We start from the raw sequence: 22,611 nt of genomic DNA on the forward strand, positions 1-22,611 counted from the left end.
GGCAGGTTTTTTTGTAAATGTGATCCTATTTTCAATGCAGTTACAAAGTCAGTGGAATGCTTTCACACGCTAATGCTACAGGGAAATTTATATAGAGAAAATAATGTATTCAAACTTTCCTGTGTGCCTCACCTAAAACTCTGGATGAATAAAATTCTCCTCAAGTGTCCCAAATTGTAGGAAGGCGAATAGCATCATATTTAATTAAATTTATAACTGATGTTTACTGTAGACACAATTCGAACAAGTGACTTGGTTTTAGGTAAGTCAGATTTCCTGCTGTATTTTATATATCTCATGTTTACTTTGTTATATATTGGCCTCCACCTCTAATAATAAAAAAATAATGACAATTCAGGTGTCATACTGAAAATTGGTGATATGGAAAATTTGAGAGAAAAAGATATGTTTGTGTTTTTGTTGTTACTGTTTTTGTTGTTACTAATTTCATTTATGGGGATGGATGCTTCCTGAGTCTTACCTTGTACTTCACAAATTGTTTCTTTAGCTGAATCTAATCTGTTTAATTCACTCATTTTTTTGTTGATATTTCAATGCATATATTTTTAAAACATTTCTTACGGCTATTTTCCAAATAGGTATATTTGTTTTTTTCATAATGGGTCCTTCAATTTTGTTTCTGTTTCTTCTGTCTCTTTAATTGTTTTAAGCATTCTTGTTATATGGTATTTTTCACATTGTCCTATAATCACGAATTCTTGGATTCTAGTTCCCCTGTTGTTGCATCTGCTGTCTCTGCAGTATTTTATTTCCTTATGTAGCTTATCATATTGATGAATTTCTGTCTAAGAATCCATTGTGCCCTATGGAACAATTTCACATTTGCTTTCCCTTGAGTCTAGGGATTTCAAGCCTGGATCAGTCTTGATTTTAATTTTTTGACTTGAGGTTTTGATGCCTCAGGTGCAGTAACAATTTAGAATTTACATTTATTTGTGCAAGGCTGAGGTTTTTGATTTATTTCAACTAATTATTTTATTTTGTTCTCTTCTCAAAGGCTCCATTAGATGACAAGGTTCCTTGCTGAGTTGTATGGTAGGCTGAGTTTTCCTAGCCCTTCTTCGATAAAAAGATCAAACTTCTTAGACTCTGTCTTTTATGCTTTGCCTCTTGCTTTTGTTTCCTGCTCATCCCCATAAAGATAATGACAACAAAAACAATAACACAAACATATCTTTCCCTCTCAACTTTTCCACATCACCAATTTCTTAAGAATCAAGGTGTGTCACCTGAAAGTCATATTTACCTATCGATTCTATTCATATATTTTCTATATCCTATTGCTTTGTCTTTCATGTTATCGCTCATGCTCACCTCTTCTCCAGGCTTCTCAGCCACCACACCAGTCCAGGCTCTCTTGACTTCTTACCTAGATTATTACAACATCCCTCAAGTGGCCCCTTAGCTCCCGTTACTGTTCATCTTGTTTTTCAGAAATCTGAAGTACAAGTGTTGTTGCAATTATGTCACATATGCCATCCTTTATTTGAATTTTAAGGCTATCAAAATATAGGAATAATCAATTGCATTTATTCACTGATGTTTAGCACTTTACTCCTGCTTTGCCAATTTAAACTTCTTAACATTCCATTAACACCAAATAGTCATTCTTCTCTCATGCTTTCTTTTCCCAAAAAAACAAAACAAAACAAAAAAACACACGTTCCCTTCTCTTTCACATGCCCATCTACAAGTGTAAATCTGTTATTAGCAGCATTGATCTCTCAACACTAATGAAACTAATCACAGTTTTGATGTTATGTAGAATACCATGCTAAAAAGGGACAAATGCTAATGACTTCATAATATATTTGTTTATTTTCACAAACTTACGTAAGTTCAGAAAATTGATAAGACTGATGAATTTTGATTACTCTAAATATTCATGTAGATAGTTAATGTAACTCCTGGAAATCACTGATTACTATAATATTATTAATTGAGCAGAGTTAAAAATCATTACATTTTCACAAGAAATTGCATAGATACTGCTCCACTGTACAGTGAAAAATGTTTTAAATTTAGTATATGAAGAGCCAGATATAAAAGCAGAGAGTTTTCTGTCTCTCTGTCACTAGTAATCAAATGGCTTATGTTTTTGAAATATATGATTTCATTTAATCCTCACAAAATATAACATACGTATTATTATTGTCTATATTTTATGGATGAAGAGAATGCTTATTTAGAGGTGTTAATTAACTATGCCAAGGCCATACAGTTATCCAGTGGGAAAATGAGGACTCACATATAGACCTGTTTTATTCCAAAAGTCTTTACTTGGAATTACTACATTTATATTTTCTCTAGCAAACCTGTTTTAGACCTCTAGGTTTCAAGACTTGAACACTAAACTTAGGAGATGTATTCTTTTTTTTTGATAAAGATTTTTTTTTTTTTTTTTAAACAGGACTTTATTGGGGAACAGTGTGTACTTCCAGGCCTTTTTTCCAAGTCTAGTTGTTGTCCTTTCAATCTTAGTTGTGGAGGGTGCTGTTCAGCTTCAAGTTATTGTTCTTTCGGTCTTAGTTGTGGAGGGCGCAGCTCAGCTCCAGGTCCAATTGCCGTTTTCTAGTTGCAGGGGCACAGCCCACCATCCCTTGCAGTTGTCGAACCCTCAACCTTGTGATTGAGAGGACACGCTCCAACCAACTGAGCCATCCCGGAGTTCAGCAGCAGCTCAGCTCAAGGTGCTGTGTTCAATTTTTAGTTGCAGGGGGCGCTGCCCACCATCCCTTGGGGGACTGGAGGAGTTGAACCGGCAACCTTGTGGTTGAGAGCCCACTGGCCCCTGTGGGAATCGAACCAGCAACCTTCGGAGTTAGGAGCACGGAGCTCTAACCGCCTGGGCCACTGGGCCGGCCCAGGAGATGTATTCTTAAATTCCTTCAAAGTGCAACAAATGTTCCTCAAGAGGGCCATGAAGTCATCAGACGTGTGTTAAGTAACACATGAGGTCAATCAAGAAAGGTTCTGGGTATGGCAGAAACGTTTATGGCTGAGAAAAAGGAAGACTGCTTATAAGGAAGGATTCAAGTAGTTCTCCTCTGCCAGGCAACAGGAGAGCCAGCTAGATGAGCCATTGCATTACATACAAAAAGCTCAGCAGAGTAATTGTGTAGTATGCGTGGGGAAGAGCAAGGGGCAGCAGGTGAGAAGGGAAGTTGATCAGCAGTCTGCCTGAATATCTATAGGAGTAAAAAAAGTTTCTCAAGCTCCGAATTCTTTCCAATGTTTCCTTGGGACCATCGGGTTATAACCGTGTCTGTGTTTTCTAGGATAACTAGCCAACTGTCCACAATTAGCAAACACAAACAAAATAGAAAACCTTGGCTGGCCCTGCTTGTCAAAAATCAAGTGATCATAATTTATAATTCCAGGAAGATTATTATCATCCAATGAAGCTATCGCTAATGACCAAAATGATTATCATGAAATCGAACTTGTAGTTTTTTAGCATGAGGAATTAGTCCCATTATTATTACATATTAGTAAACAAATGGACTATTTTGCAAAGTCTATGCTCTATTTTTATAAACAGTTCAAAAATAGCTCAGCATCTAGTTTGTAGTTTGGCTCCACTTAAGGGGATTGAAGTCAGGCAAAATGCTCATTACTGTTCACCCAGATCTGTTTCTTGGACACTTTTGCTATTTTCCTTTTATACAAGTAGGGAAGAGAGTCACGTGCATGGTCAAAGAATGACTATGTCCACCTCGCTGAACAGTTGGCCATAGAATTGGAGCTAGGTGTTCTTTGTGCTGTTGGCCTCCCTCTCTGGCATGCCGCCTGGGCCTTTGGAACCAGCCAGGGCCTGTCCTAGCTTCACAGACCCATTAATGAAATTTGGAGGGCAGTGCACAGGACACAAAAGCAATGCCCTTCTTGACAGCTGATCCCAGCTACAATTGCTCAATAATGTAAGGAGAATATAAGTCGTTAGATTTCCTATACAATTGCAGTTTAATATTAAGCAGTATGATTAATAAAGGAGAGAGTTAATTGAAGATTATGAGGACAGCTCACAGAATCCAGGGAAGATGTGAATAACCAAGCAGCAGGAAGAGCATAGATACTGTGAGACTTCAGGAGCAACAAGATCCAGGCCTTAAACTCTGCCAGGACCTTCTTGCCATCTCACTTTTGCTCCTTTTTCTGGGTCAGCTCCCTCTGTCTTTCCCTCGCCGACCAGCTATTTCCACATGGCTGTAAAGAGCTACCAGGTTTTATGTCTTAGGATTTTGCCACTAAGGGAGGGGACTAGCCTGATACTTCCCAGCCCCTATCCTAAGCAATAGGGAAGAACTGTGATGAGTCATTATATGGAAGTAACTTGGTGTAACTGGGAAAGACCTAGGGAATCTAATGGGTTATACTCTGAATATGGATCAGTGTAATAGATGTATATTACATGTGCATAATATACCCCCATGCAAGCAAAGCTTCATTTTGTACACAATATGTTTCTGAAAATTTACTTGCCGTGTGTAAACCTGAAAGTCAAACAATAGAGTAGCTGTTCTGAATGACAGAGTATAAGGGAGGAACACCCTCCTTTGGCCCAGAAAATTCTGCGTGTGTACATAGATTCTTTAGCGGCCCCATCTAGGTTGAAAGGGGCTGTGCCAGAGGTTGTGGGTAGGACTAGCTACACACCTCCCTCCCCATCCCAGGGTCTGCACAGGGGCTGGAACAAAAGTTTGGGCAGCCTGTGATCTTTATATGATTCCCTAAAGGGATATTAGACATTTTGAACATGGGCTGGGGAATGTAGGCTCTTCCCCCTCCTTTTTCTTTGCATCGCGGCAAGAGGTAAGCATAATCTCTATTGGCACGACCCTCACTGGAGACTCCTGTGCAGTTCCCAGCCTTTGGCTCCATGGCACTCTGATGGTAGTGAAAAGGCACGGGAATGTCAAGGACCGTGGGGCAGCGGCTGGGGGAGAAGGAAAGTGGAGGTCTCCCTCAGAACTCCCACTTTGGACAGTGGCCCCATGGAGCAAAACACCCGACTACTGGTTGCCCTTGATAGGACATTTTGGCAGAGAATTACTCTGCTAGGAACTGTCACTGCTGCAGGTAGGACTGATTAAAGAATTTCTGCTTTATTCTAAGGATGGGGTGAAGCTCTGAAGTGTTTTAAGAGAATACAACCAGATCTTTAGTTTCAAACTGTCCCTCTGGCTGCATTGTGAAAGATGAGGTCCAGGGAGCAAGACTGGAGGAAAAGGGACCCTTAGGATGCGGCCACTCCAGGCCAGGCAGGGGACAATGATGACTTGTAGTGCAGGGGCAGTGAGGAGAGACACCTGGAGAGACTTGAGCAAACTCTGGGAGGGATTGATATGACTTGGTAGCTTATCAAATGTGGAGAGGCGTGGGCAAGGAGTCGGTCACAAAGCCCAGCTATCCGGCTTTAACGGCCAGTGGACGGCTGTGCCATTTGTGTACATAATCCAGAGAGAGGCGTAGTATTCCACGTGTAGCTTCTGTCCTAGTCCCATGCCAGCCCTGGCACAGAGAACCTCCCCCTTCATAGTCACGTTTATTCTGCCAGAGTAAAGCATGCCTAGAAAGTCTTTTTATTGCAAGTGTGATTAGAAAGACAGAGGATTAGGCTATATCACACAGACTCCACAAACTTCTCCTTTATTAAGTGAGAGGGTCCTTTGCTGTCGCTACCACCTGGGCCAAGCCTACGTACCTCATTCCACTTCTGAGAATTATTTTTACATGTTGATGTATAAATCTCATTGTATATTTAAATGAGAGGAACAATTGACTTTTATTCTAATTTTCTAAGAGACAGGAATTTACAGCTCACTTCTACAGCAGAGTTCAAGAAAAAGATACAATCAGTTTTCTGTAGATTGAAAACCTAACCGCAGAAGAAATTAACAGGGAATGGGTGAAACTGCTATTATTCCTGTTTTAAATTCACTTTTTCTGGGGAATGGCCTTGAAATAGAGCTGGGAACTACATTATTGCCTCATAAAACAGCATGAGGTTACTGTTATTCCTTAATTTTATATCTTTCTTATGAGGTAATACTTCTCTTACTTGATTTGAAGAGTGTTCTCATCTTTTTCTCATATATTTGTGAAAACTAAATGTTAAAGGATTTAACATAACAACCACTGCTAAATTATGATGTAAAATAATACCATGTCTGTAATTAGCCTTGGTAGTTTTACTTGGTTCAATAATATAAAATCACTAGGCTCATAATATTTTAGTACCTTAGTGTGTTTGGCAAAGAAAGAAATTCATGTTACAATAAAAATGTTAAACTAAGTAACAATTAATCTCAATTTTAAGGAAATATAAAGCAAAGTATTATGTTGTAACATGGAACATTGATGCAAATAGCTCCCCAACTGCAACATTAAATAGGTTCTGAACTGGTGGTTTACTAAAAGATGCTAGTTTTTGCTTAATTCTCTTATGCTCTAATATCATTCCTGAAGTCTTAGTTTTAATTTCACTTGAGTTATCAGCAGTGCCCTGGTATGGCTGTTCTAGACAATGATCACTTGCTTTCTAATGATCAATATTCTTCATTTAATTCTTATGTATCCTTTTGGGAAATATTACATTGAAACCTCGATCCCATCTTAAAAACAATTTCATTGTGGTAACTGTATATGTGTTATGGGTTGCATTGTGTCCCGTAAATGATATGCTCCAGTTTCAACCTTCTTACGTGTGATTGTGACCGTATTTTCAAATAGGGTATTTGCAGATATGATCAAGTTAAGATGAATATTCTTGGATTAGACTGGGATCTAAACCAATGACTGGTATACTTATAAGAAGAGGGAACTTTGGAAACTGAAACACCCACATAAGAGGCCACATGAAGGGATAGGCAGGGAGAATAACATGTGACAATAGAGTCAGAGTTTGGAGTGATGTACCCACAAGCCAAGGGATGAAAGGATTATCAGCCAGCACCAGAAACTAGGGAGAGAAACAAAGAAGCATCCCTTTCTAGAGCCTCCAGAGGGAGCATGGGCCTGCTAATGCTTTAATTTAGGACTTCTTGCCTTCAGAACTGCGAGAGAATAAATTTCGGTTGTTCTAAGCCACCAAAAGTTTATGGTACTTTTTTATGACAGTCCTAGGAAACTAAAACAACATGCTATGTTGTAAGTAAACAATTTTTAGAATGGTTATCAATAGTAATTTTATTATAAGTATATTTTATTATTAGGTCAGGTGAGTAGGAAAATATCTGGTGGAGTAATTCTCAATATTGAATTTTCTGAAAAGTTAAAATAATCTCATATAGCAAATAAAATGTCCCCAAAAGTTTCTATTTTTATTGTCTTTATACAAAGTGAAAAGTAAAATGAAGTCAGTTATGGACCCCAAAAATGTAAAACAAAACAGAATTTTTCTTAAAATAGCCACATACTTGAGACATAATTTTCAAAAGTTAAATTATCTGGCTGTTTGCTTTTTCCCTTCACATCATCAGATACATTATATATGATTTCATCCACCATTATTTGTGTCATTCATTTAATTGATATTAAACTTCTAATCTTGCCAGGCAGTGAGCTAGGTGCTTTAGTAAATACTATAAAGTGTGCCTGCCTTTGAAGAGATTGCTCTGGTTATGAGGTTTAATCCCTGTAGAAGAAGCCACAAAGGCCACGTGAGGAATGGGTCTACTTAGAAAATTCATCTTCACTATAGTATCTATAATTTTAACTGCTCTTATAAAATAATTTTTAGGATCCTTTGATTTTACTTACTATGTGCTTCCTGTATTATAGTGAAAAAAAATTTATTGCACAGACAACATAAAACCAGCAATAATCAAATTATGTGGAACCAAAAGTATTATTCTTTATTATTTTTATGTTTAATTTGCCTTTTTAAGCAATATCCAAAGTCATGAACATTGGTGTAAGCATAGCTGAAATTTTTTGTTCTGATTTTTTTACTTAATACACGTTCAATAATTTTCACTTTTCCATTTTTAATAATTACTCTTTTGATCATTAAATAATATTACATTAAATTGGTTTATCATAATTTATTTAATCAATCCACTACAAAGAGGAGGCTGTTTCTAGTTTTTATTATCATGACTAAAACTGTAGTAAATACCTTGTGACTTTTTTGGGGGGAAGTTTACTACTTAGGAAAGTTATTATTGAATAAAAGTTTACACATATTTATGCCTTTTAAAATTCAGTGACAGATTTGCTTTCTACAAGTGTTAGAAAACTCAACATTATTACTGACAATTGAGTGTGGACACCATTTGCACTGTATGCTTTCTGACAACAGGTATCATTAATATTTAAAATGTTTTGGTTATTGAATATATATACAGTAATCCAAATGTAGTCGTATACTTGTTGCTGAAGTTTACATATTTTGGCAACTGTAAAAGTGAACTTTTTCCATATGTTTATTATTTGCATTTTCTTATAATGATTTGTGTTCTCATATCCTTGCTTAATCATCTAATAGGCCCTTACACATTTTCTTACCGATTTCTTTGTTCTCAGCGTCATACTTATAATATTAACTGAAAATATTTCCCATAATCTGTTGTGCCCTTTTACTTTTGGGGCTATTTACCTCTGTTCAGAAATGCAAAGTTTTGTTTTTATGTAGCTGTTGTTTTTATGTAGCTGCATCTATCGTCCCTTCCCTTTGTAATTTGGTACAGTGTTTTTACCATTCATCTTACTCATTTATCTGTTAGAATGAAAAGGAACATCAGATTCTCTGCTTCAAGAGAGCACTTAGCTAATTTGTTATCCAGGTAGTGAGGAGAAAATGGCTCTAAAGGAGATGATTGGCCACAGTTCCATCCTGGAGGATGGAAGAAGGGCTCGAGGGGCAGGCAGGTGTGGAGTCATAGCAGGTTAGCATCAGGTGGACCAGTGGCCCGCACTTCCCATGGTGAGCACCATATCCAAGGCAAGCATGAGCCACAGTGATCCTGGTCACCAGGGGATATTTTTGTATATTTTTTAATTTTGATTATTATTATTATTTTTTTGTGTGTGTGTGTGTGTATTCAAGGGGATGTTTGGCTTTTTTGTGTTATATTGCATTGCTCCTATTATAAAATCTTTCTCTATCTAGGAATTAAAAAATATGTATATCCTATTTTTGTTTTGAGTTTTTTCAAGCTTCAATTTGATGGGAAAATTTTGAATGTATGGTATGGAAAAAAGACTAACTTTTTAAAAATAGTTAACTGTCTCACCATAGTTCATTGACCAGTTGTCCCTCCATATATATTTGTGATTCTTTATTATTAGTCTTATTTTCATTCCCTTTAAAATTAGGGATGCATTTTATAATAATATATTCTTTTGAACTGAATAATGATCGTCAGTTAATTCAGACAAATTTTCCTGTAATAGAAAGCTGTCATATTAAAATACACACTCTATTTTCGAAAGTGAAAGGTTAATGTAAACTCTTAACTTTTAATCCCTCAACTGCTTAATGCCAGACCTCTCTCAGCAAAATAATGTATTAAGTGTTTATTCAGACTGTGTCTCCAAAGTTCTCCTCAGATGTTTCTGTTTATCTGTAGGATTCCTGAATAGCTGTTCACATACCCAATTTTACCATGATGTGTTTTTCAAGATCATTATTTTTATCAGATATGGGGACAATATTAATGAATTTTGTTCTTTAAAAATAATTCTACAGGTTACCAACTATCACATAAATCATAGTATGTTTTGGTAAATTTACAAATAAACAAAAGAGATAACTTTTTCATTTTCTCCGTTTGTTTCCATCTTTTTGTTTTAGACAGTTCATTTTTAATTGAAGGAAGCTGCTTCTACTTGGGAGTGGCCAGAGAAGTGAGAAAACCACATGGAAGACTCCCAGGATTTAAATGAACAATCAGTAAGTCAATTCAATTGCAAGTTTGCTGAAAAAAGTTGTGGTAAAACTACTCAAAATCATACTAAAAGGAATATTGTAAAAAACAAGTTTTTGGTTTTTTTTCAAACATATAGTTTAGTTGATTTTGGAATTCTCTTTCAAGACCATTAAATAGACCTTGGGGAATTTATGCTGTTCCTGCTTAATGGTATCATGTTTTGAGGTCTCCTTTGATTGTCTACTTGTAAAGCCACTGGTAGAAAGACTAGGGCATTGAAATCATGCTAAGTGTTTTAGGCAGTATAAGCAATTTTACACACCTCCTTTATTGCTTTTATTTCAAATGTGCTTAGATAGCACATATATCACTGGATGTCAGAAGCATAAAAAGAAAAAGTATATTGCTAGAACGCCTATTGTTCATTTCAAAGATGGCAACCACAATCCTCAAGGGCTTGCCTTATTTTGCTAAACTCTTTGCACATTGAAGAATGCACAAGATTGGTGGCCATCCTTCTAAGATTCTGATTTCTCAAAGGGAAAGGGTTTATATGGCCTTTCCTTCTAACTTATTAGTAGTGTCTCTGTGACACCAGTTCTTTGGTTTATGGAACTGGAATCAGTGGAAGGTCTTCCCCCACTCTCCCATACTATTGCCAATTTCTGAACACAGACAACTAGTGATATCATGAGTAAGGACACGTGTACCTACCTAGTGTGTGTGTGCAGACTGATGCTATTCTTTATTAGCTTATGTGATCATGATTTGATCTTGCAGTCTAATGTTTCTGTCAGGCAACAGAGGGCAGTGTGTTTATATATAGTAATGGTGAGTCTAGAAAAGATTTCTACAATGAGTTCAATTTTAAAATACAGAGGAATATGTATCCTGGTATATACATGCCATTACACGTTAACTTTTTTCTAGTAAGTGTTTCATTTAAAAGAAATGATAAGTAAGTCTTTAATTTACATACAGATATGACCATTTTCTGATTTAATTATATATTCTACTAGTATGTAATTTCACACTAAATCAGTGCAGGAAAAATGGAACAAAAAATTACAAAGCCATAACACTTTTTAAAAATTTGTCAAATGGTAGAGATGTTATTCCTCAAAAATTGCCTGACTTTTTTAGTAAAGTAGATAAACGGCAATTGGGAGGCAGGGGCTTTGGAGTAATTTTTCTTTTTTCAGTGCTTTTTATTGAACTTAAATATTCCTAGCGTGGACTCGAAAACAATGGACAAGAACCAGCATGATGATATGTCGTCCATGCCATTGCATGTTTATGGGTTCCAGTGGTGTCAGAGGTCGGTACGTGTGACCACGTGCATACCTGAGTGACTGATGACATCATCTTTGTGGTGCTGCTTTGTGAGAGGGCTACCATTGATCTGTGCTTTGTTCTGACATACTAGCAGTCACGTAAAAGTCTGCGTGCGTGTGTGTGTACATGTGTGCATGTGCATGTGTTAGATTGATCAGCTGTCTCTGTTTTCCAGAGACCCAGGGGTTTCCCAGAACATGGAACGTTCAGAGCTAAAATAGGTGGAGTTCCCACAAACCAGGATGTGTGATCCAGTTAATCAACATTAGGGTGTGTGTATGCTCAAGAACGAATGTCTTGTTTTCAAGATAATGGATGCTAGAGACAGTGTGTTTTTGTGTTTGACCTTAGAGCGAGGTTATTACCCAAGGTGCTTCATACCACTTTTTACAAAATGAAACCCAGCACTTGCCAATCATATATAATTTTCTCACCTTGATATTTTAGGGTTATGGAGCTCACTATTTTAAAAAAAAGTAAAAAAAGTTAAAAAAAAAAAAATTAAAGTGCCTGGTGTTGCTAATGTGAAGCCAGGTTTGAGAACCAGAAATCTAGGGTGACCTTCTCGCCTCTCAGCTTGAGCCCCGCTGCTGAATTTAGGGTGAGAATGGAAGACAGAAGAAAACAATGCTCTTCGCTGTCCTTTTCTCTTTCCGCTCCCCTACATTGAACTGTCCACCTGAGGATTATGATCTAGTCAGTCAAATTGAAAGCTGCTGATCTGTGAATGGTTTGCTAGGCCATCAAGAGTGAGTGCTTCTGGTTTAAACCACAGGAAGCTTGAAGATTGTGTCAAGGGTTAATTGATGGCTTTAATTTTATAAACATTGTAAATCCTTCCTCCTCCTTCAACATTCTTAGACTAGAGGACCATATAGACCAATCTTTTCATCTTGTACACATACAGAGGGATGCTTGGGACTGCGAAATGGCTTTCCCATATTGGCATGGCTGGCAAGTGCCAGAGTTGGGACTTCATACAGGTCTTCTGACTCCAAGTCCAAAGCTGTCTTCATAACATCAACACGCCTTATTGCTTTTGGGTTTTCTTATTTTGACATTCATCCCCACAGAAATGTCACAAAAGTCAGAATCAACCCCGTTTACATTGAAATGATTTCTACTGGGATGAGATCTTTAAATTATTTTAAATCTTGCAGAGTATATTAATGTCTCAAAATTTTTTGAAAAATGATTCTTAGTGTTAACATAGAGCAAAGAGGATGGAATTATTAGGTTGGTGCAGAAGTAGTTGCAGTTTTTGCAATTATTTTTAACCTTCTAAACTGCAATTATTTTTGTACCAACCGAATAAAAGAAGGTTCATATTAAGATGAAAGAGAATTTACTTAGATCATAGTTATTTGACCTCAAGAAGAATTCTTTCTTTAGGCGTAGACATAACAATAGTGTTATTTATTGCCCGTATACACTCTGTGTAGCATTTTTCATACCCTCTCCAGTCCTTATTATATCCTTGCAATATAATTATTATAGTCACCATTTTAGAGATAAGAAAGCTATGACTCAGAGAGTATCAAGGTTAAACAAATGTTAAGTAGCAGAGATTAGAATTGAACCCACTTTTATCTGTTCTTACAACTTATAATGGCTTTTGCATGATACAGCATACTTGTAGTATAACGGGGAAAGGCTTGAACTCTGAAGTCAGACATCCCTGACACTTAAACACTTCATAGCGACTGGGAAATTACTTAAACTCTTGCTCATCTGTAGAGTGGGGAGGGTAATAAAGTGAAGTGATATGAACAGCTTAGCACATGCCTTGCTTAGAGTGAAAACTCTATAAACATTACCTGCTATCGTAATTACCTGACAAATTCAAATGATCTTTAATAAGTATGCATTCATTCTTGTGTTAATATATCCATCTGTCTTCTGGGACATCCCTGCCTAGAAGTACATAGGTCTACAAACTCAGCAGATGAAAACTGACCTCACCAGCTTTTCTCTCAATTTTTCTCCCTTTCTCCTCTGTTTCAGTGCTTGCCATCGTCAGCTTGAGTAGATTAAGTCAGAAAACAGGGAATCATCCTTTTCTCAGTCATCCCCATCTCAAAGCCCTGTCCATTCTTGATGTTTAATGTCTCTCAAAACTGTTCTTTTAGCTCCAGCTCTTTGTTTTGGATCTTGATTTGATCTCTTGGCTGTATTTTTCTGCTTTAACTTACTTTTAGAATGAGCTTTCTAAAATACATACCTGAATATATCACTGTCCTACGTAATATCTTTTCCAGACACTTTCTTGCCCTCAGGAGAAAGTCAGTCCCACGTGTGTAGTAAAGTGCACAGCTTAATTGCTTACCTGCATCTCTCCAGTTTTATTTCTGGCTTCTTTTGATTCTCTGAATCTTTCAGGTTCTCTGAGGTTTCTATGCTTTTGCTAGTGCTATAGCCTCTTCACCACTTGGATAACTTGTAAATCTTGAAGACTCAGTATGGGTATCACTACCTCTGGGCAAGCCTCTGAAATTGCCTCCTTCTTCCCTGCACTGTCAGCCAAGTTGGATCAGGGGCCTTTATAGTGTGTTTTCATACCTTTTGGTATTTACCTCTATCCGAGGACTTACCCCACAGAACTGAAATCTTACCTGTTTATTTGCCTCTCCACTAGATTATAAACTATGTGAGAGTAATAACAGGTTTTGTTGATCTTGTATCCTTACTTCTTAGCACAATTCTTGCTGATATTCAAGAAATGTTTTCTTCAAAAGCTTTTATATACTGTTGGTAAGGTATATGAATGAATAGCCAGGCAAATTTTAGAAAGCCAAATGTTATTCTCAGAATGGATTACTGACTTATGAACTCATGTTTCACATGCATACTTTATGCATACTTTTAAAAAAAATGCATAAAAAGTGTAACACTGGTTTAATATCATGTGATCAAAACAAAGTTTGGTCCTGAAACAGTTTTTTTTTCTTTATTTTACATTATATCTGTATCTTATTTTATAGTCTGGCTTAGAGGATCTAGGGAATTTAAAGAGGTAAGCATTTAAAGTAAGATTTAACTTTCATACTTATGTGAAATTCTGTATTATAATTTCACAATTACTTAGAAGCACTTTAAGTTATATCCAATTATAGCTCACTACAGTTTTTAACTAAATATTATTTTAACTAAATATGGATTGTTATTACATACCATTTGCCAAAATCTAGAAAGTAAATATTAGGCTTTTCTTCCGTTAGCTGTGATCGGTCGTTAGCAGCTGCCTATGTTGAGAAGGTGCCTAAAGCTACTCCTGGCTCATGGGAAGATTAACATTATCAATTTAGTACAATCTGCCATGGACTTGGTAAGGAGAAGAGGTGGCACCAGAACCGTATACCTGCTCGTCCTGGTCTGGACAGTTGTCAGCATCTTTGAGCACTTTGTTTTGATAGTATAGATGCAACTGAGAGCTATGATATCTTTGGGTACCAAAAGTCTCTTAGTTGAACTTACAGCTTACATGTTGTATATTGATTGTCCAATAATTCTGCGTTATAAATAAAAATGAAAACAACTGTTTATGATAGAAATAGAACCTATTTATTTCATGCTTTAATAATCTTGAGAAGGCGGAAAAATGTTTTGCTATCAGATATACTGCTAATGGAAAATGTTCACTGATGAAAAGAGCTTACATTCATTGGTAAGCACCATACTAAGTGCTTTATGTGATTCCTCTTCTGGAACATTAGAGCAGCCCTGTGTCGTGGGCTCTGCCATAACCCCAGCTACAGAAGAGCCCACTGAAGCTGAGTTTAGAGATTGTATTTAAGGTTGTGATAGCTAGAAAGTGGTGCTGATGGAATGTGAGCTCACATAGTCTTATTCCAGAATCCATGCTGCTAAACACATTATTTGGCTTGTTTTGATCCACTTAAATGGTTTTTAGAACCTTCAATACATTTGGTGTTTTAAAAGTATCCATTAAAACTAAACTTGATCTCCACTTATTTAAACAAAGAGCAGAGGTTTTAAATATCATGCGTCTTGATGAGAAATGCGTATTCCACCGTGACTACAAATCAACTGCACAATCTTCATTAGTAAATATTTTGAACAGGCAGTCATAAGATAGGAGAATGTATGAAAATTGTATGATAATTCAGCTAGTTAAATTAAACAAATACTTAAAGATTCCTCACTCTCTGTCAGGAACTTTGTTAAACTGAGGATTAAAAGGTAAATATAATACAATTCCTGTCCTTCCCCAAATTTTAGTTTAGAATAAGATTGCAAGATGTTATGTCAAGTTTTGAAGTTATTTTAAAATGAGATTTGGACAGTGGCTATTAATTTATTCAGTGAATATTTGTGAAGAACTGTTATATTTGAAGCATGGTTTTAGATGTTGGAAATATTTGGTGGACAAATATTATTTCCATGGAGCTTATGTTGTAGTGGGGGGAGTTGAACAGTAAGCAAATACAGCATTTTAGGTAGTAATATAAGTGCAAGGAGAAAAACCAAATAAAGCAGGGAGGCCGATAGGAAGTTCTGGAGGCAGATGGGTGAGTGGGGAAAACTAGTTTTTGGAGAGTAGTTAGATGGATCTTACTGAGAAGACGGCATTTGTGCAAAGATTTGAAGGAGATGAAGGAGTGAGTCGTGTTATTATCGGGAAAAGTGGATTTTGGTTAGAAGGAGAAGCAACTGCAAAAACTGTGAGGTGGCAGCGTGTGTGGTACATTCAAGGAATAGAAAGGAGGCCAGTGTTGGTGGCGGTAGTGGAGAAAATAAGGCAGAGATAAGGAGGTAACTCTGATATGAAGGTGGAGGAGTATAGATTTTGTAGGGTTTTTAGGCTATTGTAAGAGCTTGGGCTTTCCTCTGAGAGACATGTGAAGCCATTGGAGGAGCTTAGGGATGACATGATGTGACTTAAGTTTTTAAAAAATCACCCCATTTGCTATGTTGAAATCAGCCTGTGTGGTGACAAGAGTAGAAACTGGGCTATTGTAAGTATCCAGATGTACAAAGGCAAGATGGCAGTGGTGGTGGTGAGAAATGACTGGATTGAGGATGTGTTTTGAATGTAGCGCCAAGAACATTTGCTGATGGATTGGATGTGGATTGTGAGAGAAACATAAGAGTCAGAGATGACTTCAAGGTCTTTGTCCTGAGCGATGGGAAAGAATGCAATTGGCTTTTAGCGACATGGGATGACTTAGAAGGAACAGATTGTGTGTGGAGATCAGGAGTTAAGTTTTAGACATGGAAGCAGAGACATTGTCTTGTTTTCACCAATCATGTTTCATACTCCTTTTCTTCTGGTGCACCGAGGACTACACTTCCTATCCCCGTTCATTTAGACTGGACCATATAACTAGTTTTGGTACATAAAATGCAAGAGTAAGTGATGTGCATATCATTTCCAGGCTAGGGAGTGAGAAGCCTCTGCACAATTCTTTTGTCAGTATGTTCCACTAGTATGAAGAATGAGGACGAAGCCTCACCTAAAGATGGTGGCGCCCCAAGGTAGAAGAAGGCTGCATTCCTGAGACACTGCATGGAGGACAGATTGCCAGGAGAGTATTAAGCAACTGAGTTAATAGGAACATATTGAGTTTTACCTGATGTGAGACTTATAAGTGGATATGTTGGGCAGTCAGTTAGATGTAACCATTTGGAACTCAGAAGAGAAGGTTGAACTTGAAATATAAGTTTGGGAAGCTTCACGGTATCAATGATATTTAAAGAAATATTGTTGGTTGAGATCACTAAGAGAGTAAATGTAGGTAGAGATCAGTGAAAAAGCCTAAGTGTAGTCAGTGAATTTTCCTTCAATGTGCTTTCTTCCAAATTTTCCAACAATAGCGTTATACATGGGTTACTTGTTTTTGAGTTCACCTCTCTCAGGGGAGAAAGAGCCAGCATACAGATGATTAGGTATTGAGACATCATTAACTTTTTGCATTTTTCATCAAAGTAACAAAAAGCATACATATTTAGAGGAAAATAATCAACAACTATTTATTATTCTCTCAGTGCTGTGTTTATAGATGTGATGTTTCTAGCATTTTAACAATGAAGAGTTGACTTACATCAGGGCTTTCTCAATTTCAGCATTATTGACATTTGGGGCCAGATAATTCTTTGTAGTGTGGGCTGTCCTATACATTATATGATGTTTAGAAGCATTTCTGGTATCTACCCACTAGATGTCAGTAGCACCTCCTTCCCTCCCCCACTCTGGCTCTCTGCTGAGAATCAAAAATGTCCCTAGACATTGACAAATGTTTTCTGGGGGGAGGGAAAAATCATTGGTCTATATTATGTCTGCTTTAAATGAGTTATTTGTTTATATGTTTATTCTCTGTAAAATATCTGAGGAGGTTTACCTGAACACTTAACATAATGTGCTATATTAAATTACTGGGGGAACTGGGATGAAAAGACAAAGACATGGAAATACAGAATTAAGCAAGAAAGCAAAATAACATTGCCGAGTTCATAGTATAGAATAAGTACTGTGCTATCACAGTATAGAATAAGCTGGAAAGGTCTGTTCAAGAAAGGTCAAGAAGGGAATTATAGATAGGCAAGGTCATTCCTTATCTAGGTCTTGATAGAAGGGATGACATTTTATGGACACAACAGGTCCTATCCTAGCCTGGCGAATAGCAGGAATGAAAAATACACGGCAATAAGGCCTGCCCAGGAACTATGGATGGATTAGAATGACTGAATCTGAAGCTCTGTGGGGATGAAGATGGGTAATCTCACTGAGAAGTCTTGAGACCAGACTGAAAAAAGCTTTGAAGTGGAAGGAGGAAGACAGATCAGGAGAGACAGAGAAAAAATGAGGAAACAAAGGGAAGATCAGGGCAATACAGTCTCAGAGCCAATGACCAAGATAACTTTCAAGAGGAAATGGTCATCACTGTCTGAGACTTCAAGGTCCAGCAGATGGGGATTGAGAAAACAGATGGTTCGTTTGTTCATGAGAAGGTCATTGGTGGCACTTCAGCATACAGTCCCATTAGGGTTGTCGCAAGAAGAGACATCTCAAAGGTCCAATACAGAGAAGATGGGGAGGGGAAGCCTGTGTGCTAAAAGAAGAGAAACTGAACACTAGTTGAAGGGAGCAGCTTTTTCAAACAAAAGAAGGCTTGTGTGTGGCTGTGGACGCAGAGAAGGACTCATTGGAGGACAGAATCAGGTTGTTGCACATGGAGCTCAGTGGAGAGCGGAATGAAGAGGATGATGTTGGCGTGAGGGTGGATAGCACCCTCTAACCCAGAAAATGTTAGGGAATGTGCTAATCCTTGAATATTCCAAGGTTCCCTCCCTTGATGGTATTTTTTTTTTTTAAGTAACATAGGAGGAAACTGCATGTATTCACACAAGGTCAGGAAGTGGATGGAAGCTTGGTAGGATTAAGGATCTAAGCAGACAGAAGATTAACAATGGCCACTATTAAAAAAAAAATAGTAGGTGATCTCCTAGAACTCAACATTTAGATTATTGAGAGACATTTTCAGTTTTCCTTTAGCAAAGTAGGTCACACTGACTAGGATTGAAGACTATATGTTAGTATTGAAGATTAATTATTAATTAATTAGCTAATTAATTAATTAATGCATTGGAACCAGTAAGAAGAGACAAGAGAAAAATAAACACTTTTGTGGTTAATGAAAATGCCTCCCGTCTTTGGAAGAAACTGCTTGCGCTGTTTTCTTTGGATATCAGTATATCCAACAAAAAGAACAGCCTATTTATTTATATGTGATTGGGTCAAATTTAACAATAGAGTCAGATTGAAAAAGTACTTCTCTCAAAGTACACGAAATATTATCATTTCACATCTTTTGAATTAAGGATTGATTTCTCTGCTCAGACTTCTTTAGGATGCAGAGACCCTTGTAGGGGTTAATATGTTAAGAAATTCATGTGAACTCTCTTTGCAGGAGCCAGGATAGCAGTGGAAGAAAGTCTGGGGAAAAAAAATAAAAAAGCAAACGAAAGTTCAAAAAGAAAGGACAAACATGGCCTACTTACTTTCTTTAGCTTTCATTATTTTGCCCAAACTGCTGTGGATGATACATGTGGACAGTGGATTATAACTAGATTGTGAGCCCCAGATGCTCATAGCTAACATTTATGCAGTCCCCCTCTGGGCTTTGTAAATGCTTTTTGTATATTAACTCATTTAATTCTCCCAACAGTTTGATGAGGTGGGCACTATTATCCTCCAGTATATAGGTAAGGGGTTACCCAGGTAGTGGGTGGGGGAGCAGGATTTTAATCCAGGCACTCTGGCTCCTGAGCTGAGAATACTAGTTGCTAAAGGCATCTGCTGGGAAAATGCCCTATTTATTTTTCAGTCCTCACCCTGACTTGTGTCTTCAACAACAGCAACAAAATGAAATGTTTTGAGTTTTCAAACATAAGAAAACAAATTTGATCTGTGGTCATTTTTTTCCTACTATCATTTTCTTTAATTTGCAGATCTATCACACTGGAAATGGTGTGAAAAGAGTAGATTGAGGACTATAAAATAGATGGTATTTATTTTTCAATCTACTGATTACAAAAGAGACTTAGGTAGAATTTGTTTTTTCCACAGTAGGATTTTTTAGAAAGATTCAAAAGGACACATATTCCTTTTACATTAAATATCTTGCCTATTTTATGTCCTTTTTCATATTGTCATGCTTGATACAGAAGTCTATAGGACTTTGTTTTACAGGTGTTGGGAATCTTTAGAGGTTTCACTATCTAAGTCCTTTATTTCAGAGATGCAGAAATGGAGGCTGAGAGGCTTTAAACACCTTATCAGGCTAAGACAATCACAACAGCATGATGTTTTCAAATAAGAAATTTTGATTCATTTTAACCGCAAAACTAAAATTTGAATACTTTTACATACAACTTTTTAACATCTGGAAATCAAAATCAGCTCCCAGAAAATTGCATTGAATTATTGTTTTATTTAGAGGTTGATGAAATAATTTTATTTGAGCTTGCACTAAATTTGTTGGTAGATCAGGGTCATTTAAGAAAGCTCAAGCAAAGGTGTAAAACACTTTATTTTACATGTTTATTATTCTCTTAGTTATTATTTACTGCTCAATCAGCATTAACAGAAAAAAAATAATTTGGCTGCTACGTCACTCTAATATAGGATTTCAAAGGACCTTATTAGAGAGAGATGTAATTTCATCCTCTGGACCTTTTATATAACAGAGTGCTTATTTGGGTTACTTCATTTTTGACCCGGAATTAAACAATAGATTAAAATTGTGCACAGGAAGTTAAAATATTTATTCAACAAAGATTTAAAAGTATGATTGTTTTTCAGATTGCTCAGGCTCTTTATAAGTTATTGCTTTATACTCTTATTTTAGCAAATTCCTGTCTAAATAGCCCCTGCCTCAAAGTTTTCTGTTTATTTCGCAAGTCTTATAAAATGTATTTGATAACTACTACGTATAATCAGCATTTTCTAAATGTATAATTTTGACAAATTGATATACATTGTATGCTTTTGTATATTGTTTAACTATATACAACCATAGTTTAGCTATGAGATTCAGTAATGAAAAATATACAGTAGATGTCACAGATCGTAACAATGTTTCGTATATTAATATTAAGGGAAGTAAGCCTGAAGATAAGTAAATTCAAAGTAAAAAGCCTTTATAAAAAGGCTTTATGTCCTCAGTTTTAAAAGCATTTTCGTAAGATGACAGACACAAACGATGTCAGTGTACCACTAATTCTCGCTGTCTAGAAGTGCATGTATCCTTCATCAGACTCTTTTGAAGGTAGTCACCTCTGTTCTCTCACTCCAGGACTGCCTGCTCCCCCTTTCTTCAGTACGCTGTGATTTGCATAATAATATCCACACCGATTCATGTTAGGCGTAATTGTTTCCATCTTCACTGGAAGATTGTGGAATTTATTTTTTCTTCCATGAAATAAAGTTTACATTGGCTGGGACCCCAGCTAGACTGATGCTTTTTTCTCAGTTTGTTTGTTTGTTTAATATCTTAGATTTTGAAAGCCATTCAAAATTAAAGGGCTTGCATATTATTCTAGAAAGATAATTTGTGATTGAAACCCTTTGTAAAAAAATCACAAGAGGCGTTTAAATATTTAAGTGACTCGTTATGGATGGTTGGATAAGAGGTCTTTCTAGAGTTCTGCGGAACACTTTTATGGTTTTTACTGTAATGGTATCTGCTTTTGGTTGATTCAAACACATTTTGTTGTACCTAAGTTGCTCTGTAAATCAGGACACATTAATGATAAGTGCAGGTTATGCATAATTACTTGTATTTTAGAATGTTCAATGAATGTACTAATTTGCAAGGGAGTGACTTTTAACACTGAATGTTTCTGATTTCATAGTTTTAATATTTTAATGCTAGACCAATTTTCCCCCTTTACTTTATTTGATTGTTTCTCACATTATAATTGGATTGTAGGTACATTATTTTAATTCTTGAGCCCTTAATGTCGAGCTTGATACTTAAGGGAATTAATTGAAGGCCTTCAGGATATTGGTGTTTGTTACATGGATTGAATGCTGACGTTGAGATCTTAAACTGGAAGTTGCTTTGCTATTCGATTCTATTAGATTTTATACAAGGAATTGGGTGGTGGGAGGATGTATTCCCAGTGTCTGGCTTTCTGTATCTTTGGGACAAGGAGCAAATTTAGGAATGATAGAAAAGGAAAATTTTTTTATTAAATTTTTTTCAGACTTTAAAATATTTTTAAACAATATCTTTTGGCATCTGGATGTATTTTTAAAAGCCCCCAGAAACTTATGTATGTCCACTTAAATAGTTTTGTTCTTTTTCTAAATGTTGTCCGTTTTGCAGAGTCTTTGCATGTTAAATCTTGAAGAGACAGCAGAGACCAGGCCATCCAACTCTTCTCATTTCATAGATGTAATTAAAGTAAACTAAGGACCCAGGCGATAAAGAGGTTGTGCAGGGTCACACAGCTGGGGGTTGGGACAGTCAGGATTCAAGCTTGAGGTTTTGAATCCCAGGCTGTGTTCTTTATAATCCCAGCAGGCTTGGATTTCTCATGTCCCAGAGTTTTCAACTACGACATTAGTTGAAGTTTTGAGTCTAGAGAACTGTCATTGTCGAATTTTTTGAAGTCACACAGAGTATAAACCTGTACTGAAAATTTCAGACTTATTTGCATCCACATTAATCCCCGCCATATTCAGTTCCCAGTACTCCATAAACACAGTGAAAATTCTTAGCCAGGATTTCTCATCTTCAGTAGAATAATCTGAGGGGTTTTACACTGAACTCAACCATACGCCCTATGGCACAGAAAATGTGAACTAATTTTAATTACTTCTGAAGAAAATGTCATTAGAAGATGTCATTAATAAAAA

At 36.6% G+C, this 22,611-nt stretch overlaps 1 protein-coding gene across 5 annotated transcripts in view; it reads left to right on the top strand.

Annotated features, from left to right (window-relative positions):
- Positions 1 to 22,611, top strand: part of EYA4 (EYA transcriptional coactivator and phosphatase 4) — a 286,539-nt gene that overhangs the window by 54,136 nt on the left and 209,792 nt on the right. For 4 of the 5 annotated variants that reach the window (XM_019732796.2, XM_019732792.2, XM_019732795.2 and 1 more), the window contains one exon: positions 9,818 to 9,916. The exons of the other annotated variant lie outside the window; for it this stretch is intronic. In XM_019732796.2, the coding sequence (XP_019588355.1) occupies positions 9,884 to 9,916 (33 nt within the window). In that variant the 5' untranslated portion in view covers positions 9,818 to 9,883. The remainder of the gene's footprint in view (positions 1 to 9,817; positions 9,917 to 22,611) is intronic. 5 annotated transcript variants of the gene reach the window in all.

The sequence above is a fragment of the Rhinolophus sinicus genome, linkage group LG05 (assembly GCF_036562045.2).
Source record: "Rhinolophus sinicus isolate RSC01 linkage group LG05, ASM3656204v1, whole genome shotgun sequence".
Classification (NCBI taxonomy): domain Eukaryota; kingdom Metazoa; phylum Chordata; class Mammalia; order Chiroptera; family Rhinolophidae; genus Rhinolophus; species Rhinolophus sinicus.